At 39.9% G+C, this 23337-nt stretch overlaps 1 protein-coding gene across 1 annotated transcript in view; it reads left to right on the forward strand.

The window, feature by feature from the left end:
• syt6a (synaptotagmin VIa) overlaps positions 1-23337 on the forward strand; it is a 61691-nt gene that overhangs the window by 21867 nt on the left and 16487 nt on the right. Inside the window, exon 2 of the mRNA XM_051425355.1 lies at positions 22009-22399. Within this exon, the coding sequence (XP_051281315.1) occupies positions 22009-22399 (391 nt within the window). The remainder of the gene's footprint in view (positions 1-22008; positions 22400-23337) is intronic.

Below are 23337 nucleotides of genomic sequence, written 5' to 3' on the forward strand. Positions count from 1 at the left end.
ATTATCCTGCTGTCATTGGCCAGATGTGATTTGCAAGGGTAGTTCAGAGTGTGTCGTTTTATGTGTGTATCAACTGGATTTACCTGCACTGGGTGTTCGTCCCTTTACGTGTGATCCCTCAATACAACATAAATCATGTTTGGGACAGCAGTTTTTTTGTTTTTTTTAATCTGACAGTGGCTCATATGTATTTTACTGTTAGTTGTTTGGCTCACACTCATCAGCAGTCTACCTTTAGCTGAGGCATCACAATCCCTCCGCTTACACCCATCAATGCCCTATCAAGGGCCTGTCCAGCGGCCGTCAGCCGATTGTCATGCTGTTCGCTTCTTATAAACCAATCTGTCATGCATTGTTAATGTTTAAGAATATTGTTGTGTATGCTGTTTGCAGAAGCTACATCACAGGAAACTGAATGATGTGATTCAACTACAGGACCACTAGATTATGATGAATCTGTTTCTTTGATATTAGACTTCATTTGTGTGTGTGTGTGTGTGTGTGTGTGTGTGTGTGTGTGTGTGGGTTGTTCAGCTTACACTTGCTTGATTTGATTTTAATTGTGAAAGAAATGAAAGGACAGTGCTCTAAGTCAAAATAACATTAAGCTTCTTAGCAGGGTGTGCAGTGCGTTGAAGCGGTTAGTGATGGAATTCTTGATCCAGTCTTGGTATCAGACTGACAAACTGATGCAGGTTTTACCAGAGTTAATCTCTGACACCAAGGAGGTATTTCATTAACACCTGTTATTCACTCATTCCACAGCACATGGATCAAAAATATTGCAAAAACATCTAAAATGATCCTCCAAATTAAACAACAAAACACACATTTGTAATGCCCTCCAGAATGAAACAGAAGGTTTTTTTTTTTTTAATCCGATGCCCCAATCAGCAGGACGACATCACTTGTCTGTGTCTTCCAAAACCGTAAATCTGTTTTATCCTTTGACACCGTTAGGTTTAGGGAAATATCATTATTTGGATCAAAATAACAACTTAGTTAAGGTTAAAACATGCATTTCTTAGTAGTAGTAGTAGTAGTCTTCTGACTACTCAAAGTGCTTTACACTTACATGTCACATTCACCCATTCTATTTGGGGTTAGGTATCTGGCTCAAGGTTGCTTTGACATGCAGTGGGAGGAGCCAGAAATAACTGATTAAAGTCTGATGTTTTGTTTTTTTTTTTTTTTTGACATTTCCCCTCTATAATGAAGTCTCCTTTTCTCTTGTCATAATTCCTGCGCCCTCTATGTGGCTCTGCCACTGAATGCAAACAGATCTGGTTTCGGCACCTTGCTGAAGCAACCAAAGCTGTCATTCTTTTATCAGTTTTAAAGGTGCAGTAGGGACCTTTTATAAAATAACTTTTTGTCTTATTTGCTGAGACTGTCACCATATCCTGCCAGCAGTACATTGGCTCTGGTTGTTTTTGTTCAAATGCGGTGGATTCTTGGAAATGCCATTAGGAACACAAGGAAGAGACAGAATAACCTGATTTTTTTCACAGATTATCTGTGCTACTGTGCTACTGTGAGGATATAGTAAACATTTCAGCAAATATGCCAAAAAGTTTTTTTTATTTCTCTTTTTTTTTATAAAAAGTTGCCTATTGCAGCTTTAAAACCTTGGAGTTGTCCTGTCCTGATTACTTAAAAAATAAAATATGCATCAAGGACAAGCCAACATATCAGAGTTTTAAAACATTCTGCAGGAGTATTTCAGGATAATACATAATGCATAGCTACTGTAACAGTTAGCAAAGAAACCCTTTCCCCTAAGACATCTGCGCTGTTCTTCTGAACACACTTTCTAGGATCACAATTTTGAACGCTTGCCAAGTGCACCATTTCATACATGTGTTCAGAACTTCAAATGCAATTAATTTATATTTATTGTGTCAGTGTTGCACATCCAATTGATTTCAAGGTGCTCCTGCAGTCAGAGCCTCTGGTCGTAGAAGCATCCTCTGCGGACCACAGCCTGTTGAGGAACTGATGCTAATCTAGATAGAGGGAAGACTAGGGGGTTGCACTTTCTTCCCCCACCCCTCCTCCTCTCCCTCTCTCTCTCTGTGTTGAAGATTGTACTGATTGTGCTGCAATATGTCGCATGACCATGGCCAGAACTGCAGACCGAGGTGCAATTTCTCCCATGCTTATTAAATCAATGGTGTATGCCTCTTGAAGCAGCGTGTGGATGTACATGTGTTCATCACAGCAGCTTCCCGCAAGCTCTCTTGACACAGAACAAAGCAAAGGTTTGCATGTGTTGCTCATCAAAAAAAGACTCCCTTTTGATCCCTCATGACGCATTTGCCTAATTTCATTCTATGTAAAAAATAAATAAAGAAAAAGAAAAAAATGAAACAAGTCTTTGAATGTGTTATCTGGACATCTATTCAAAGAAAAGCTTTGATATTTATGAGGATGCCCTCATGTATATTCATGCTCCTAAACTTATGCATGTTTCTTTTGCTGCATTGCCTGTGTTTTTAGGGAGCGAACAAATATTTCCTCACTGGGTTCCTCTTTTGTTTTGTCCCTTCACTACATGTTTAGTCTCAACAATGCTTCCTGCAAAAGAAGTTGAAGTGTCTTGCGGGTGTTTTAGCACAACAAGATTGAAGTGAGAGGCTATTGAGCTTGTTTGACTGTTCGCTGGGCTGAGTGAGGGATCTGCCCCTAGACATTTGCACTACAGTATCCTGCTGACTTGCTTGCTTGCTCACACTGCCATAGAAACAGGGTTCCTGAGTGCAGTGGAGGCTCATTCTGTTCAGGAGCAAGCAAGGGAGAGGATCGAGGAGGAGAGAGTGTGTGTGTGTGTGTGGGGGGAAAGACACAGAAAAAGAGAAACAGAGGGAGGGAGAAGTGGGAGAGAGAGGGAGAGTGAGGGATCAAGAGAGGAAAAGTGAGAGACACTGTCACTGGTGAGTACATAGCTGTCACAGCAGATTGAATCAGTGGTTCAAATCGGATGCTTTGAGCGTCTTTTTTTCTTCTTTGTTCGCTTTTGACGATTGATTTCTCTGGCTTGATTTCAATGCTGCTGAGATGCTGTGAAGCAGGTTGCAGGTTGTCAGTTTGTTGTGGGATGTGAGAGGGTGAGACGCATGGTGCTTCGCTCTCTCTCAGATGCAGATACAGATGCAGAGCGGCAGTGGCTTTTTATTTGTTAATCAGTCATTAGTAATGTTGTAACCTCTCAATTTGTAATCTTTGACTAACAGTGTGTATTTACTTTTGAATAATACATCCTGGTATAAAACTACTTCTCTTTTTTTGGCAGCCTTCCTGACTATATCATACTCCTCTCTATCATTTATGAAGCACCATGTTAATATTTGATTAGAGTGGATGTCTGCAGCTGCACTTTCCGCCTCTATCTTACACACCTCTGCCCATTATATTTGCTGTCTGAACCCTGGTGAAACTGGCAACATATTGACTTGTCCTTTCCACGGCTTTTATCAATTATTGAACAACTGAACTAATGCTTTATGTTATCCACACTCCACCTGTATGGCAGAGGTGAAGACACGCACTCAGCTGCATAGCGTAAAATGTTAAGTCAGGTCACTGCTTTGTGTGTGTATGTCCGTGTTTTCTATTTGTGTCTCTGTCTGTTTGTGTTTGCACATGCTTATGTCACTTTCTCCCCCCCCTCGTTCTTGCTGGGTTTGATCAACGTGCATCATGACACTTTGATGGAGCGCCAGAGCTGTGGGGCTAATAAGGGGAGAGATACAGCAGGATACCCTGTACCTCATGTCAGCCTGGGTGTGAGGAAATTGTGTTATTCTGATCATCGTCTGCCACGTTGTCACTTAGGATTGAAAGTACTTCAGGTGTAACAATAAGCAAAGATTCCTGCCCTGAATTTATCGGAAAGTGTAGTCTGAAATGTACGTACAACCTGTTATGTCAAACTGAGCATTAATTCTGTCAGTGTTTATGTTTATCTCTGCGGTTAACTTGGATCCCCTGCCTCCCTTCACCTGTTCCTACAGTGCAGTTATATTTTTTCCTCCCCCTCCAGCAGCAGCAGCTTTGGGAGAAAGCTGAATTAAACAAATCCAGCCAGCCTTATCAGTTTTCTGCTGGCTCCTGCTATGACTGGACCCCAGTGGCCCTTCCTGGCAGGCTATGTATGTGTGTGTGTTTGTGTGTGGGGGATCTGCTCTGGGTGTGTGTAGACTTACATGGTTACAAAGCGCATGTGACCGAGTGCATGGATGCATGTTATTGTGTGTGTGTGTGTGTGTGTGTGTGTGTGTGTGTGTGTGTGTAGTGAGCAACATTGACATGATTGTGTGTGATCAGGATAGCCGCAGGGGTCGTTTGCTTCTCTTTGTGAGCCGATTCAGGGATTCTGCCATTTTTCTTCTTTCCTCTCTCCTGTGACATGTTTTATGACTTCTTGTTAAAATGTCACTCACTAAGGCTGGACTGCAAAATGTCCCTGTGCGGGAGCTTAGTGTGTGAACAATAGTGCACAGTGGTGTGATAATTCTGGCAAAGCACACAGCTGGGAATGCACAGCTGCAGGATGTGTGAGATAATGCTGAGCTCTCTGACAGCCCCTTCCAGGCACAATTTGTTTCAATACAATATAAAATTGGGCTGAATTCTGACAGCCCTGTGTCCTGGATCAATACCCTCAGCACCGGCCATTTGTGAGAGGAAACAATATTGCTCTTGTAAACAAGTGGATATGCTTTACTGACAATGATTGCGCTTGTTAAGTGGAAGCATAAGAAGCTAATGCTAAATAAATCACCTGAAAAGACGGGAGAAGCCTGTGTTTATGAGGCAGCCAAATGGTACATCTCTGAATTGTTAGAGTGATAAAAGCAGCTACTGAAATGCAAATGGAGGTTTAGCAAGTATGGGTTCTGATAGCCGGATCCATTTTAAAAACCTGGATTTGTTAAGGCCAACAAATCCCTTATAGAATCATCAATTCACAATAGATAGTCTCTCATGTGGATACACTTCCTTAAATAATACTCATGACAAAGGGGGGACAACAAGTCCCTGCATTAAATATTTATCTACTGTCCATCATTTTAAAGTCAGATCTTGTGGTTTTGATGACTTGAGAAGGACGAGTGCTCCGCCTCAACTCACTGCTGGTGTGACACTGTATTCAGGGGCTGTTTTAAGCACCTTTTTCTTTTGAGCATTTATGTCTCACATACTTTACATGTGTACATTTAATACTCGTTCTGATTGTGCATGTAGCATTGAGGTTTTAGGAAATTAAATAAAAAATAGGCACAGAGAAATTGTAAAAATAAATACTGAAATCCCCCCTCCCCTGTCCTTATCTGCCCCCTATTACACTCATTCTTAACCCCTACTCCAACCCCCCTTACATCCTCCCTTCTGGCGTTCCCTTACTCATTTCCACACTTCCTACCTCCCTCTCCCCCACAGCGACCTTTCACTCTTCAATTATCTAGATGTAATGTAATGTGTGCTAAGGTATGGATTGGACTGCTGAGGGGTTTCCAGGTGTAATACATCATTTTCTTTGACCTGTAGCAGTGCAACAGTGTTGCCTTCAGGTGACATTAAAGGACCAGTGTGTCAGATTTAGTGGCATCTAGCGGTTAAATTGCAGATTGCAGCTATTTGAATACACCTCAGCCTTGTAAGCCTGTAGGAGAAACTATGGTGTGGTCCTATATAGAGCCAGACCTGCTTCTTCTGTAGATAAAAAACTGGTGATTATACACACACATATGAAAACACACCTATTAATATTAGATTCCATTTCTGCAAATATATCCTCCTAAATGTTACACACAGGACCTTGTGTGCTTGTGCATAAATCTTGCGATGTATTTAGTTGATATTTGCTGAATGATGGGTCTGGCTTAGGGTAGATTGAATATATTTCCATATAAATATAATATGTGTTGTTTTTACACTAGCAGCTATGGCTTCTGCAGCTGTAGCACAGTGAGGAGGAGACTTTATTTTCCCTCTCAGCAAAATGAAAAAAATTGTCAGAACGGGGTTAATGAATGTCACAGAGCAGTGACAGAACATGTGCTGAAAGCCCTACATCCTTTAGGTATGATTCTGACTGCAATAAAAACAGATGTTTGTTGTTTTTATTAAACTATGGTGTCTATGCCTGCAACTAACTACTTATTTTCATTCTGAATTAATCTCTTGTTGTTAAAAAATGTAATGGTTGTGACAGTTTCCAAACAGCCCTAATCCTAACACAGCCTAAGATTACTGTATGGCATCAAATTTCTTATTTTGTTCAACCTACAGAACCTTAAGATTTTCAGTTCACTATCATACAAGGTTAGGGTTAGGGTTTCCCAAGGATTTAGGATTTTTAAGATAAATTAGTGTCTACTTCTGATCCCTCATAGCAGGTGTCAGAAGTCATTAAGTTACACATTTTGACCACTGTCATATTCTCATTTTTTGAGGCCCAAAAGCAATCCGGGCATCTGACAAAGCAGCAAAGATTGGAAAGAAATCCTCAGATTTATGCTGTAGGATAAGAAAGGGTCTCCATCCCCAGTTTGACAAAGACCTGCAGCAAATCACAACTGAAAAGCTGGAACTAGAGAATATTTGGCATTTTTACTCAAATGTAGATTAAATATATATAACACTGACTGTATATTTTTCTGGTGATCAAATCAAAAAATAATTGACTAATTGTTTCAGCTCTTAAGATATGTTCATTTCCCTCCAAATAAACCATCTAAAAAGGATTTGATAAGGGATTCGGAACTGGATTCATATTCAATAAAATGGCATTAAACCCCATCCCTATTAACCTTGCAGGGCAGCTGGACTCGTGAGATCACGAAATCACAAGATAATGCGAGAATCCATCGTGCCAAAATCCAAGCTATGCACTATTGTCCAAACCACAGTGGTTCAGACCAATCAGTGTCCTTTGAGGAACTACTGGCAGCTACAGGTGTGGTTTAACTACTAGGTGTGTGTGACGGTGTGTGTGAGAAGTGACTGCTCTAAGACAACAATGGCAGTTAGTGTAGATGCAGGTATCAGTTATATCAGAACTGTTGAGTATTTCTTCATTGAAAGAAGATCAAAGAACGGCACTGAAGGTGTTCCTCGTTGGAAAAGATGTTGTTGCTCTTGACTAGGTTATATGGTTTCGTTGATCTGATGGTTCATTTAACCAGCTGTATTTTGTAGAAGTGGCTGCCCTTTTCCAAACAGTTTGCAATGACTAATTCCCAGATGGTTCTGTGTAACAAACCATCTGTTTCCGTCTCTGTTAGCAAGTAACATTTTCATACATCTTCTTAACAAATAATTAATGAAATTGTTCCATAATTAAGGGAAATAAGTAAATAATCCAAGACAGTCATGAGTGGCACCCAGTTTAAATTCATTAAGCTTCATTAACCTTTCATTATGGTTCAGGCATTGCTTCTCTCTGTAACTGACGTTGCAGCTTTATACCAAAGCTTTCATCACAACCTGAGGTTGTTGCTGAACACTGTGATCTCCTCCCAAACACCAGCAACAGATATAATACCAAAAAACACCCTAAAGGCACTCTTTGACTCTGTTTCTGTCCGGTATACAGAAGAGTATAAATTTAGGTTTCTTCAAACGGTCAACCCAAAAAGTCGATGAGGACAGTTCCTGCGTTGGAGGTTACATCCCAGAATGTTTCACAGGAGAGGAAAGTGCCTCAGTGGGTTTTTGTTTTGGAGCTGAACTAAACATTAAAATACACCTCACAGAAAATATGTGAAATGATATCAATCAATGATTAATTCATGGCTACTCTAGAAGTTGTTTCAGTTTTAAATAATAATATACTTTGCACCACTACCTTATCCAATGTAGAGCGCTTCTGAGCTTTATCTGCACTGCACAATCAATAATCATTTATCAAGATCTGATGGATCAAGTTAACATAGCTAGAGTGGAGAAACGAGTGGATTCAGCTGGTGGTAAACTGCCTCGCGGAGCAGTGCTGGTGGCCCGATAACATTTGCCTCATGATGAAACGCTTTGTGTTGGCCATTTTTCTTGTTATCAGCTGAGCCATAATGCATCATGAGGCGACTGGCTTCTAAGCACGTGGGCCCCAAATGTCAGGGCTCGGTTGATTCAACAGACTCGGAGTGATGGATGCATCATTTCCTCATGCTGACTTGTTGTTTGCCGCCATCATTCAGGGCCCCAAGGCCAAAGGTCAGGTCACACCAAGGTCCTGCCCCCTCAAAGAAATCTGATGCGGTGGCAATTTTCACTGTATGAGGGGTTTAAAGAGCAAGATTTGATGTGTCCTTGACAACTAAACTTAAGATGGATGTGAGAAATTAAAAGACCAGTGGGTAGGATTTCGTGGCAGTTAGTGCCGTAGTTGCAGATTACAACACCCTCGCCTCACCCTCCCTGTAGGAGATACTACAGTGGCTGTAAAATTTGCAAAAAGAACCTAAAAAAAGGACCTACCTAGAGTCAGTGTTTGGTTTATCCAGTCTGTAGAAATATGGTGGTTCAACATGGTGGACTTCAGAGAAGAGGACCTGCTCCCTCTGCAGATAAAAACGTCTCATTCTAAGGTAATGAAAACATATTTTAGGTGATTATACACTAATGCAGTGGTTCCCAACCTTTTGCCTTAAAAAAATACCCTAATATATTATATTCAGTTGATAAACAAGCAATTTAGATGTACTTTGAGCAGAATATTTCCTGTGAATATTGCTCAGGAGATGAGTTTTCGTAATATTTGTGTACAATACTCTGTCTGTATTAAGTATTTTAATCATTTTGAGAGAGTGAAGGCTCTAAGAATATAGTTTCTGTCCAGGTCCTCAAACTATGCATCTTAAATAATAATCTAAGCTTTAAAAATAATGTAGTTTTCGTCACAGAAATGAACAAAATGGAGAAACCGCTAATCTGGCTCTCTTCAATGATGCATCCAAAACCAACATGTTAAACTATTCCTTTAAATTACTACATCTATACCAACAAGTAACAAATAAAACCCATTAATATTATGTAATGTACATATATTTATTGCCTCACTCCGTCTTTTTAAACAAACTCTGTTAAATATCCATTGCCCTCACAGCCTCTAGTAAACAATCAAACATTTTAATAGGCTCTTAAGAATGCCAAAACATATTTCCATTTCAATTATGTTCTCCAACATATTTTTCCTAAACCTAATAAGAGACATTAAGAAGCTATAGCGTCTTCCCACTCGCTCCACATCACTCACATCCTCTCTATACACATGACAGGGTAGCTGCTAGTCATATTTATTCGTCATGATTAACAATGCAATATTTCAGGGCAATGAAGCATTTTGAGAGGAGCAAAAAGCTTTCATCGTGGAATACCAGCCGCTTATAACTTCTGTCTGTAATGGATGTAGCACATCCATTTAAAAACCCCGGTGATGAAAATTACTGAGACTGAAAATGAGCTTAAGCTATTTTTAAAGGGGCCAAATTGCAGCCTGTTAGTTTTACTGTGATACCTCTGGAAATTAAAACATCTATATAGCGCCACGCAGGAAGCATGGGCCAAATCAATAAAGGTCCTCCACCCTTGTAACGTCGTAAATTGTGAGCTTTTATTATTTGATAGCATCATGCCCTCCACCTCCTCCGCTGGTCTCATGAGTTCTTGTATTATAGAGATTCTAACTCCGGCTGGTTGATGATATATTCTTTTCCTCCACATCTCATAAAACAAATCATACGACTTCATATGGGATGTAATATTTATAGCTCTCTGTACGGTTAAAATTCATTAGCTACAGAATGATGGGGCGACTCTGTGAGACAAGGCTGGGAGGATGATGGATCAGGCAGGATGCAGATGTAACACATGTCAGGGGGCTGGGGAATGGCACATTACCTTTCCAACACGGGCCGAACGAGGGCGATGATGAGGTGACTCAAGGTCAGGGGCTCATAACATCTGACCCATGGTAGAGGGATCTCTGGCTGTCACTGCTCTGGGTAATAACCAAATGCCTGAGGGGAGGCTGAAGCTGAACAGGTTGGGTGCGGCCTGAATGATGCCTCAGCCCGGTATCCCCATAGGAATGACGCTCATATTGGACCATTCTGAATCTCAAGATTCACTTTCAAATGCCAAATGTTCAGTACCAGTGCAGAAGGTAATGTGTGCTTCATGTAGCAAGGTGGAATGCAGGGGCGTGGAGGGTTAGGGTGTAATCATACAGTCTTTGGGGGACATAATGTACCCAGTAGAAATACAGTAGAAATATGTTAAATATTTCTCCCTTTTTGAGCTGTCTCTTGTTATTTCCTATTTATTTTCAATTTATTTCCATTTGTTAAGGTTAAATATTAACTGTGTGACTCCCCCAACCTTTTAACAGTGTTACCAGCTTGGTGACTTTTCAGACTCTTTTAGTGACTTTATTTCTGAAAAAGCCATAAGCAACTATGTAATTTTTCATCCAGTTTGCTACTACTGGAAAATGTATTATTCTAATTGGTAGGCGCATTTAAAGTCAGTAAACAATAAGTGGATTTGAGTAAATGTGAATTCAAAAGTCAATATAGTCTTCAATTCTACAATCTAAATGTGCATATTTTCATAAATATCATATAATTGTGGGAAATGTCTGTTGGAGGGCTCTCATTTGGTGTGGAGGACGGGATGGTGGATGGGTGTGTAGCACGCAAGGCTGGATGAGCAACTGCGCTAACTGCCCCAAAAGCCCCCAACTCACAGCATGTCAATTCGTTTTCTTTTCATTATCGACTCAAAGATGCATCGCTACAGACACAGCCGCCTCAAAACGCCTCGACAAAAGGGCAAAAAAAACCGTCTGGTGTGCCTGTGGAGTGGGCGATCAAATGTGATTAACAGAAAAAAAAATGGATTCAAGCAGACATCGAGCTCTAGATGAGTAAACTGTAGCTTCATTTCAAACAGGTGGATAACTGAGTTTACTTGGGTTTACAGCCCACTACACTCCTGCCCCATAGTTCTCTCAGTCCAGCAACTAACTAGCTATAGTTAACCTATTTACCAGCATAGTAAACAGCATCAAAAAAGAAGGAAGCGATTAAGAAGTAAAAGCCTCTTGCTTGATTTGATTGGCCGGTGACTGTGAACTTTATCTTTACCTTCTTCTTCTTGTCTGACAACAGGGTTTGGTTTGTCTTGAAATGTCGTGACTGGGTTTAACACACAAGAACATTAACGCAATCAATGTGAAACTAGCTTGCCAGATCTAACTTCTTACACTGCTCTCTTTGAAGCACCAAATATTGCATAAGGACAAGGGGCTCTTTCTCTAAATTCTTCCTGTCACGTCTGAGCCGTAAGGACCAATACACCTACCTGAATGTCAAAAATCCATTACTTTAACAGATAGAAAGGCAGCGCTGTTACTTATTCTCCGTCTGAAAAAGGGCTGAAAGTAAAACCCAGAAGTGACACCACTTTGTGCTCATCAATGTTAAAGTTTTTCTTATGAAATAGCAGGAAAAGCCTGTATTTTAAAGTGTTTTTCAATATACTTCTTCGTACGACTCATAAAATGGGTTAATCGGTGTCTCAGAACTTCCTAACCTCCAGGTTTCTACTGAAAATGTAAGTCTTTAAAAACAACACCTTTTATTTAACAGCGGGGCACTATCAGCAAATGCTACTAAAACAGGAGTAAATAGTGTATAATTGTCGGGGGCTATTCTAGCTGCAGATAAATGCTCATTTGTGTGCTATATAGTGAGAATTTCCGGCTGCAGGATGGTGTATGTGGGCGTCACCAACAATAGACTGCAGTGCTCATGCTCATTGTAAAAGAAGGAACATGTCACCCAGTGCAACAGAGGCAACAATGGAGCTCTTTGGTACAGAGGAATAAGATAAGATATCACTACACAGGCAATACTTATTAATAGAACCAATTCATTGCTGGTTTTGGTCTCTTTGTGGTATTTGCTGAAAATTAGAATAATGCAGAATATCTCCAGACTTTAACCAACTTTGCTACTGTGTGATGTTTTCATGTCATCGCTTACTGAAGATGACAAAACATCTCTGGACAGAAGGTCTTTTACTGCTGTTGAGGAGCTGCAGTTTATAATAATATATATTTCCTCAGGATGGGAAGAAGAAGATTTCCCACCAGTCACATTGCTGATGATTTTCTTTTTGAGTAAACAAGACAAATCTACTGCGTCTCACGGGCAACAGAACTGGGACATGATGGTGTTTTTACACAGAAAACGGCACAGCTTGAAATACTGATTAAAAATCTGAATTTTTTAAGTCTTTCTAAATATAGTTTCCTGTTTTACATTATTGATGTACATTAATATTTAACAGAGCTTTACAAACTGTTGATTTAATGTGTCGTTAAATTTGCTGCCATTGACGTGTAAGTGTAAATGAAGGGGTGGGGGTCCAATGACACAAAGGATGTTCAAGTGTGTTCATTTGACAATATATCACTTAAAATGTTGTCAATTCGATTTTCTTTGCATATTTAGGGATTTTATTTTTCTAGTAAATCCCATTTTTCATCCATCAGAAGGTGCTGCAAGAGATTGTATGAAAGTGTCATTAGTACGTTTTTTAAAAATAAGACAAGTTTTGGTTTGATTTAGTAGTAAATCAATGTTAATTTGAGGTTTACCCTCGGGAATGTCATGGCGTATTTTAAGTGCAAATGAGTAGTGGATTGATTTTGCAGTATATCTCTCATTAGTAATGTAAATTGCTATATAAATGCAACATCTATGACTCAGATCCTCTTTCTATTTTTGAATGTTTATTTTCTCTTGAACAAAAAAAGAAAAGAAAAAAGGCCTGCAGTCAATTTCAACATTTGCTCTTTGCAAACAGCCCCCATGAGTAAAGGCAACCTGGCGCACTGAAGGCTGCGCGACAGAGATAGGGGCTCCTGGTCAACAAGCAGGTTAATTGTGTGATAGGACCAGATGCTAATACTGGACTGAACTCGACAATCACAGCCCCCGGTGGAGGCTCCCCCGTGGCTTCTGATTGGCCACACAACACAGCAATCGAATGACATTTAACACGAGTGAAAATGTGCTCAGACAAAATATATTGAATTTTATAATGAGCTTCATATTTTAGCTTACCTGGATAGATGACAGCAGTTTTTAAACCGTTTGAAGGATTAGAATACGTGGAGATGGCGAGAGACTGCACTTTGATTAACTTCACACTTGTGGAGGAGATAACAGCTTTCTAAGAGTCTCTCCTGGGTGGATTATTGAGTCTGAGCGCTGGCACATTGTATGAACCCTCTGAAGTCCATTAGCAAACTTGACTCATTACACAGTGAGACAGTTGGGGACACAGGGCATAGAGAATGTGCTTTTCATGGTGCTGAAAAATTGATTAAAACAAGTTGATTTCAGAAAACCTCAATAAATCAGTCAGGATTCTAATAAGATGCTGGATAGTCTTTGCCCAGAAAAGAGTGAGGGTGGCTTTAGTGCTCTTAACTTGAGCTGCCTGTTGATTGTTTAGACACAGACGACATTTCTCACTAAGCTCAAGCGCCAACTTCATGCAGTCTGAGCGGGCATTATTAGCTGGGATTTCTCACAGGAATTTCATAGCTGGCCACAGCTGACAGATGTTGTGGGTGTGTAGTACACACTACACAACTGTACTAGTAAAATGTCAGTATGTATTGACCTCTTTAAATGACATTGTGGTGATTAATTTTCTACACCCGTGCTGTGCGTGCATCCTCATCCCAAAACTGACGACCCCTGACTAAGTGACATATTTTACGAATATTTAATTTTATATTAAAAACAGTACAATGAACCCAAAAGTGAACTCACTATCTGCAAGAACTTTGTGTAAAACAAATGATTAGAATGAACTATGAGCAGATTATTTCCTGTTTAAGGAACATTTATCTGTATTATGTGTTTTTAATCATTTTTAACTATCATACATACTTAATAGACTTATTTTGTGACAACCAGCTCACAGAGCTTTTTATTGTTCTATTAGACAATTTACTTTACATCAATTTTTCTTCATAGAAGTGAACCAAATGCTCCTTTTGTCCATTTGTGGCTTTCCGCAAATAGGAATTTCAAGCTGTTCGGCCCAAATCCGCTTAAATTTGAAGGTGTATTTAGATTTTTTTTCAGGCGAGAGGCCGTTTTGCTCTGACATTTTGACAACAGCTCTTGGCCTGTCTGCTTGAGTGGAGAGCAGCAGCGCACATGCCCCTTGAGTTGGGTTGTAGGTTGCCAGGTCGCAATGACAGATGGGTTAGTGCGTAGATGGTGTGTAGGCTGTCTGGTGTCAAGCAAGTTGCCAGAAAGTTGTCTATGAAACACAAACTCCATGTTGGTTATTCATAATAAAGCTTGAGGGCCATGCAAATTATGGATTTTGCTAAGAAGCATATTTCCCAAAATATCAATATCATATTCTTTTAAAAGAACAAACACTGATAGATTCCCAGTATACAACAAACAATGCCCCTCGAATTTGGGATTAACCAAAATTTAAGAATAACTATATAGAAATAGCCAATCTTCTTGCTGATAGTTGTGTTTATTTACGTTATATAGAGGCATCAGTATTAAATTGAGACAGTTTCATAACCACTTAAAAGCTCCTTGTAGTGAGTATAAATTACAGGGATGAGTAAAGTTGTATATATATATTTCATTTTGTATTTCAGCTGTAAAATTGGTGCTTCGGCTGTCACCAAGTTTGAACATTTTCACAGAGACACTTTCCTGGACAAGACATCTCTGTCGCATATTTTGGCAAAACGGAGACAGAAAAAGAAAAAAAACCCTCTGCTCAAACAGACAGCTCAAAAATATTTGAACATATTTCCACTTGACAGTATATCTTGGCCTTGCAGGTTGGAACTGCCAACCAACCTGAATGATTGAGCCGACAAACTGGAACAAATGGTTTTAAGGGGATATTGCAGACAAGGTGCACTTCCCCAAATCTTTTTTTTTTATTTTGGTGCTGCTGCATTTAACGTAGTACCCAATATTCAGCTTTTTCCGCTTAAGGCTGCTGTGTTCCCATAATGGAAAAAGTTATCTATTGTGTCTTTAAAGCTTCTGTCTTTTATCTTTATTGCCACCACAACTGGGTACTCAGATTGTAAGTTTACTCTTTAATAAAGTACCACGTTTTGTAAGCTGGAAGAAACATCTTTATTCCATCCCTGCTACTTTGAGTGTTTACTCACCACTGCAATCATTAAAACTTGTTTACATCCCCCACTTCTACACACGGATGAACTCAAAATGAAAGCAATCTATAATGACTAATACATTTTTAAATGTTTTAAGTAGGGATAATTACTAAGAAATGCTTTGGCCAGATTTTGAGAATTTCCTCGAAACACCTTTTCCCACCTTGGTGTAGTTTCAAAGTATAATGTTTCTCTCCATGGCCTCAAATTCATCTTCACACCTCCGGCTGATCTGCTAGGGTCTAAACTCCTCTTCGCATGTGGTGGGGCTTTAGGATTTGAGGATCTGGGGGATTAAGGGATTTTCTGATTGCTCTGAAAAAGACACCATGGGACACAGAAATCCAAAAATGGCTGAGGTACCCACATCAAGATTAGAGGGTATTATTTCCACCCTTAGGGAAAGAAGACAGGAAAGCCACTACTGACAGCTTTGAAACAAGTGTGTTTGGGAAACATTTACAATTTAAGGAGATTGTAGTAAACTACAAAGCCTGTTTTGTGCAGAACTCAGTTGTGCAAACTCAATGCACTTTTCCAATTTCGTGTAATGTCATTGCTCGTTGCCTACACCGTACCTTTCCAGAACCAGTTTAATTTTCTCTGGAAATTGTAGCCATTAATAACAAGTCAACTGCACATGCTCCTCTTACACTTAATATCTAGGCTGAAATTACTTTTAAACTAGGTGCAATTTATCCGGTACCATAGATGTATAATGTGTTGCCTGAAAAAAGCAAACATAGTAGATCGTATCTGTGGGTGCTGGAGGGTGATAGGCAACCAATCTTTGTGAAGAAAAATATTAATTTGTCTAAAAATGAAATCTTAAGAGACAGAAAGTTAACTTTCTTTGTCGTCATACATTTTTACTCACCCACACTCACTTGTGGGTTTTTTTGCAGCTCCTTTCTTTTCCCTGCGGAAATATCAGATGTCATGTGTGTGACAGGCAGAGAGCATGAGTAATTGTGGTCTACAGGGCACAGACAGCACAAGAACTCACCGCCATCCTTAGACATTGGCCTTTAGGTAGCCTAAATGAGGCCAACAGTACACGACACAGCAGTCGTTTCATTGCTATTGATCACTGAGGGTAGTTAGGGACTGTATGAAAATTAATGGGGTGCTAAATTCTATGTATGTATGCATTTTTAAAGCATGGCCTTCCCACAAGTTATTAATAATGACTAAGTAAGCACAAAAAATTAAGACCATAATATCTTAATGGAACAATATTTGTCACTAAGTGATGCTTAGCTAAGCCCCGCCTCCTTAGTTACTGTTGTCAAGAAGTCTGTTCATTTACCTTTAAAATTCATCGTTATTTTTGAAACAATGGGTTTTCTCTTTCTCAAAAGCTTCTCATTTCTAGCCACGGAGTGCCAGAGATTTTATCAGCTGAAAAAGACGACTATCACTAGCTGATTGTCATCAGGTTTAGCTAGCGAAAGCTAAAGCTAATGCTAAAACTGTGAGCTGGTTGAAAACTGTTTCCAACTGATGTCTTAATGTTTCAAACTGGTTCATTGTAAATCGTAAATTGTGCTAAAAGCAACTCATCCATCGAACATCAACTGGTGAGGATGCTAAGACGTGGAGATAAAGGAGCAACATGGTTAGAGTTAGTTGACCCAAGTATTACAATTTAAGTTAAAAATGATGTTCTAACATAACCCTTTGGTGGTTTGGATGTGTACTATAGAAAAACAAACAGTGGTTACATGTATGCTTTAATGCTTGTATTGAGTTACTTTTACAAGAGAAAAGGAGCTAAGAAAGAGGAATAAACGATAGGTTTGGAAAATGCTAATCTTTCTAACACAAGTGTGGTTGGATTTACTAGAGCATAAACTTCCCCAAACTAAAATAAATAGCAGCCAGAGTTTCTAATGTAACTCTAAATTCTGATAAACGTCCATCTCCCATGCAGTTAATGTTCCAGTTCTGAATGGGGGTTTTTCTAATGTAACCATAAGAAAATAACATAGTTAGCTATGTTTCACTTGCTTTTGGAAATAACAAGGTTACGACTGCTGGTTATAATCTAGTTTGCCAGGGAGGCAGCTTACTTTAGAGAGCAGGGGGAAAAAACAGTTTAATCCTTTATTGACTTTTTCTCCAGGGACAGGGTTAAAGGATTGGTTAATAGCACATTAAAAACTGAACTAGAAATTTGGAATACATTCATCAAAACATAATAGGAAGGTGAATTTTCTAGTCTCTCTGCTGAATAAACTGATATTGCTGCCACTGAAAGAGTGAACTGTGCCCACCGTGTCATGCTGAACTTGAATCATGTGTTAGTATTTTTGTATGACGCATTTAAAATGTTGTTTCCTCACCGTCAAGGTGGGATCGACTGTCGGTAGGGCTAATGAGTAATCACTTATACCCATATAAAAGAGCCAGTGTATTCCCTGTATTGCTAAAGGCTAAAAAAAATAAATCTGGTTTAAGAAAACAAAAGAAAAAGCCTTCCACTGCTCTTCCCCAAATATTCAGACCTCCATCCCTTCAGCAAAAAAGACAATCACATTACCCTCCCCACTAATCATTTTCATACAGTCCCTTATGCGACAATAAAATCAAGTCTATATTGTGTCTCCAACACACTGCAGACTGCAGCTTGTGTAAAGTAACTCACTCGCCGCAAACAGCATTCTGACGTCTCTATCACCTGTGTGTACTACCTCCAGGTGAGTGAACTTTTCCTGCCGAAGATGAGTCAATTCATAACAGCAAACAGAGTGAGTGCAGATTCTCTCTAATGACTAGGTTACTATGGAAACCAGGTTAGATTTGAAAGCACTTGATGAAAAAATAAAAGAGAGAGAGAGAGAGAGAGAGAGAAAAGCCCTTAGGCTTCACTTTGCTCTCTGACTCCACTTCAAAAACAAACCTTGATTAAATTTGTGCACCCTCAGATTCACATGATAATATCTATCCAAGTGCTGTTTTGGTTCGGACTTTGCTGTTCAACTTTCGTGATTAAAAATGAGACAAAGATCGTACTGAAACATACAAAGTGGCAGCCGGGGAGAGCAACCACCGGTTGCTTGCTGCAGAGCTCAATGTGGTTCGGCTTTGTGGGAAAGGGTAAGCATGCCACAACGTTTTTAGAGCACTGGAGCTGTCACTGCGATCACGCAAGTCACCCAGCTCAGAGGTCAATACCTGGACAATTCATTTTTAAAAAACATGAAATATGTCTTTCACACAGCGGTGCCTCACTTCCTCGCCCTTTGCACCTGGCCTAAACCCCCCTTGAAGGAGCTTTACAGTGAGATTGATTCCGCCTCTGAAGTATTGATTGTGTTTTCAGCATGAGAGGATCCGAAAAGACCGTTTTGATTGACTGCAGGATACTGATAGTCCACTCTTCTATGGCGTGGGTGTGATCATTAATAGTGTGCTAAACCCTGAGGTCAGTCTAGTCTCACGCTGTCAGGGGAGGTTGTGTCCGGAGGGAGTAATATGCTCACACAGCTCTGCTCCATTACCCATCTGTCTGGAGAGGAATTACAATGGCTTTTCTTTCATTCTCTATTTCTCCTACAGTCGCTCTCTCTCTTTTTGGCTCACTATCACTGCATCATTAGCTCGGCTTTTGAACAATAAAAGATGAAAAAAAAAAAAGGACTGAGAAATTAGCAGCATTTCAGTGTCAACACTTGCAGTCATTATATTAGAAATGACTTACTGTATTGAAGGCATTGCAGTGCTGGAGGTACCTCATTAACCTTAGCCGAACAAGACTGGTGACAGGTGTATGAATCAGATCCAGCCATACTATGATTATCACGGAAAACGTGACAGTTTCTACTTCTTTTCGTACCTTTATCAGTTATGGCATCTGTCAAACAAAGGGCAAAAGTAAAAAAAGTAATAGCCAGTGGTGCAGCAGTGTAATTTTAGAGCTGTGATGTTAACAAAAAGGTCATTACACAAACACTTATCATGTCTGCCAGTCTGCTCGCGCACGGCCATTTTTTAGTGGCACTTTCCTGCAGAGGTTTTCAAACTGTGAGGTTTTTCGCCTCACGCAAAGAGGTGAGGTGAAAGAGAGAGTTGGGTGGCTTGGTTATTGTAGTTTGGCTCACTAATTTGGCCAACATGGAGCTGCAGCAGAGGCTGTGACACACGGCTCATGGAGGCTATTATGATACTTTAAAACCCTTAGCGCCCGATAGGTGCAATTTACGTTAAAAAAAGAATCCATCTTCTCAGAGTAATAACTGAGGCAAATCTATGCACACAGGATGCACGTATTTTTAAATTCATTGTGACTTACACTTTCAGAGGGCATAATTATCCCCAATATACTTCATGAATAAACATTTATAAATCTGCTTAGAAATAACAGAAAAAGACGCTCTTATAACTCCAGAACTTGCCTGAAAATCACCATGTTTTTAAGTTTTCTTACATACCAAATTAATCCAGTGCTAGTTCATCCGTGTATCCATGGGGGCATTGCAATAAGCAACTGCTAATAGCTGATTCAGCATACTTTCATTGGTGCCAATGCAAACAAATAATGGCTTAAAAAATTAGTTGCAGCACACAGTATAAATCCATAGCAACATTATACTTTCTGATCACCTAAAGCATTGTGGGAACTTTTGCTCCAAATGTTACAGCATGATTATCTACCAAATAGAAGTAAGACAAAGTAATAACATGAGCAGTAATATGAAAACCCATTACTGGAATCTTTCTTGATGTTTGATTGGGTGGCCTGGGTTGTCTCAGACTATAAAAAACCCATTTTCAGTGGACACTCTGAATGGTGTTGCTGCTGTGGAAAAAGTAAAACAAGCCAAAGTTACACATACTCGCATATAAATTTCTGACCTGTCAACGCATTTTGTTTGTAGCAAAAGATTGTCACCACGGGCGTTCGTCTATCGGTGCACAGCGCAGGGTCTGCTTCAATTTGCCGTGACGGCGGATGAAGACTCTGCGAGCGACAGTCCAGTCAAGGCAAAGCTTTGTGGAGAGCTGTGTGAAATTTCAGATGACATGGAGCGACCAGGGCTGTGGACAGCTGAGAAATCCTCCTCAGGCATAAATCCTCCAGACTTGAAATCCTGTCCACCGCCTGGCTAAGCTATAAATTCGACTTAGTGGACAGTCCATTTAGTTTGAATTTTGAACATGAAAGCTCTTAATTTGAGCCAAAATAAAGTGGTCTTTTTACAGCCTGTTGGTCAACTAAAGATAGTTTATACATAAAAGATTTGTCTCAGAGCTATTCATGAAAATTAGTTATAGTAGGTTGTTTGAAATTTAATACTATTTGACATCAAAGACCAAAGACCAGTGGTGGAATTTACTTCACTTAATATTTCCATTTTATGCTATTTTATAACTCTACTGCACTACATTTCAGAGGGAAAAATGGTACTTTTTACTCAATTATATAATTTCAGTCTCTATGAAATGTAGTGGAGTTGAGTATTTTAATGTTATGCTACTTTATACTTCAAGTAAAGTACCTCAAAATGGTACTCAAGTACAGAATTTGGGTAAATGTACTTAGAATTCAACCACTCGTGATACAAACTGATGATACTTAGATAAGTATAAGATAGTATTTTTATACTGTGGTATTGATGCTTTTAGTACAAAATTTAAATATTTCTTCGACCACTGTCAAGGACTACAACTTATCTGATTTATAACTATATCCATATAAAGAATAAATGAAACAAACTATCCATAAACCTAACTTCAAATAAACACAACCTCACCTGCAGGTTTCAGCTTGTCGGTGCTCATATTTGACTTTAAAAAAGGAAAGGTTGAGCCAGGTAGATATTAGAAAAGAGCTACTTCAACATGTCTTGAAGCAGCGTTCTGCTATCTCTCGAGTGTCGCGGGGAGACGGGAGTTCAGGGAACCTCTGAGAGGCCACCGAGGCGCTTCTCAGCGTGAGTTATTGTAGATAAAGCCGAGCAATCAGTGTGAGTGGGAAAACAGCACTACAGCAAAATTTAGAGAATTGAATTCAATCACAGCTGAAAAGTGTGGAAAAACATTCCAAGTATCAGGTGGGGAAATATAATTACTTTAAATCAAGAATGGAGCGACTCTGGCAAGGGTCCCAAAGGCAAGAAGCCAGAGATATAGTACTGTATGTTTTCTGTGCTTTTTCTTTTTCCCTTCAGTCCCTATAAATCCTCGCAGAGTGCTTGTCAGCATTCTTGGTACGTCTCCAGGTCTTTGTGTGCTGCTTGTTCCTCAGGAAGCATATTCAAAATGCCGGAAAATAAATGAGTTTCGACTGTGCCCGGCCCCCTTTTATCTCTTTCATGGTAAAAATCCAAGAGGAAGTCTTCTGACACATTACACACTATTCTCATTAGTATTTTGTGCAGAATTCAAGTATATTGTTGTTTGCTCATTTTAATTACTTTTACACACAGCAATGTCATATTTTTATGTATATGTGCATGAATGCATACCCTACTCACATTTGAATTCTGTTTACATTAATATGGTTCCCTTATCCCTTCCCTGAACTGAAGACTAATGGAGGTTACTTTAATATTTATGAAGCACATCTCCCAGTATACTTGGCTCACTCTCCTCAGTCTTATATAAAAACCAATGATATAGCACCAGACCATTTGGAAAATCATGTCCTAACAGCATATCTCCCTTTCTCTTTCTCCTCTCTCACCCTTGTAATCACCATCTGTTTGTCCATATTGTGTGATCCTCCGTTTCTGGTCCCCGCGGCTCGCCACCAGACGCTACTTTTGGCCTCCTGCTCGGTGTGTTTGTGGTCTGTGGCCTGGCTCTGCTGGGCCTTCTTACATTCGTCTCTTGGAGGCTGTGCTGTGTGCCTTGGCGGACTAAGGCCCATTTCCCCAGCCCACCCCTCAGCCCGGCCTGTGGCCCAGAGCGCTGCCCGCTCCAGCCGCATCCCCCGCTGCCCAACCCCCAGCAGCCACTGGTCACCATGGCGACAGAGAAGGTGAAGGACCCCATGGGCTCGATGGGTTTCCTGGAGGCAGCAGTGAAGATAAGCCGTACATCCCCTGACATCCCCACTGATGTGCAGCTCTCCATGAGGGAGCACTTCCTGCGCCGCACGCAACGCATGCAGAGGCAGACCACTGAGCCAGCTTCCTCCACTCGGTTAGTCATATACATGTGCATATGTATTTACAACTGATAATACACAGGAATGTGTGATGTGGTTATTCATGTGTAAATATGCTTTGGGGTAAGCATGCATGGATGCACACATAGGCAGAGTTTAAGACATGTGGTACAGAAGTTCCACTAATCCAACATGAAATAAAAAGAAAGTGGAAATCAGAAAAAAGCCTCAGTGAAAATACTGTGTATGTTCAAAGTAGGCACCAAGTAATGTGTCACTAATGAAAGCAGAAATTTTCGATCTAAGCAATTTGGTATCTACAAAGTTAATTAAAATAAATATTGTAGATCGTGTTGCTCTCTGCCTCAGAGGCACCTCTTTGCAGGTCATTATGTTAAGGCTAATTATATGTGATGGCTTCTTCATGAGAATTAATGGAACAGAGTGGAGAAAACACTGTGAGTGTGCCAAGACTAGCAGAACTGCACGTTTTCACCATGTTAGTAAGTGAACATCAGTAGTCCATTCTGCTTATTTTGCAGCTATCCTTTAAAAGCACATCTATTTGTCCTTGGACTAAAGCAGCAAAAAATTTCCATTTAGGGTCCTGACACAGCAAACCATCAGTCACCTCTGGGTCCTCATTTGGTCCTCATTTGGTCCTCATTTGGCTTTTTGTTATTGTTGTTATTTTGTAAATTTAGTGCAGTCTTATCGTGACTTTTATATTTCACCTACAGCTTTCATTGTATTCTCACATACCTCATGCAAAAGACAAGACAACCCCCAAGTGCAAAGCAAAGAAAAGCAACTTAACGATGTCAGATGCAAATCAGACATATTCTTAATTTGTATTCCAAGGATGTTACAACCTTTCCTTTCTAGGGTAATTGTTTTCATGCATTTTTAAATATAAATACAGGCCACAGGCCACTAGTTATTTCCTCTCACACAGGAAAATCAGCTGGCTTTT

This window comes from Dicentrarchus labrax, unplaced genomic scaffold (assembly GCF_905237075.1).
Source record: "Dicentrarchus labrax unplaced genomic scaffold, dlabrax2021, whole genome shotgun sequence".
In the NCBI taxonomy this organism is placed as follows: domain Eukaryota; kingdom Metazoa; phylum Chordata; class Actinopteri; family Moronidae; genus Dicentrarchus; species Dicentrarchus labrax.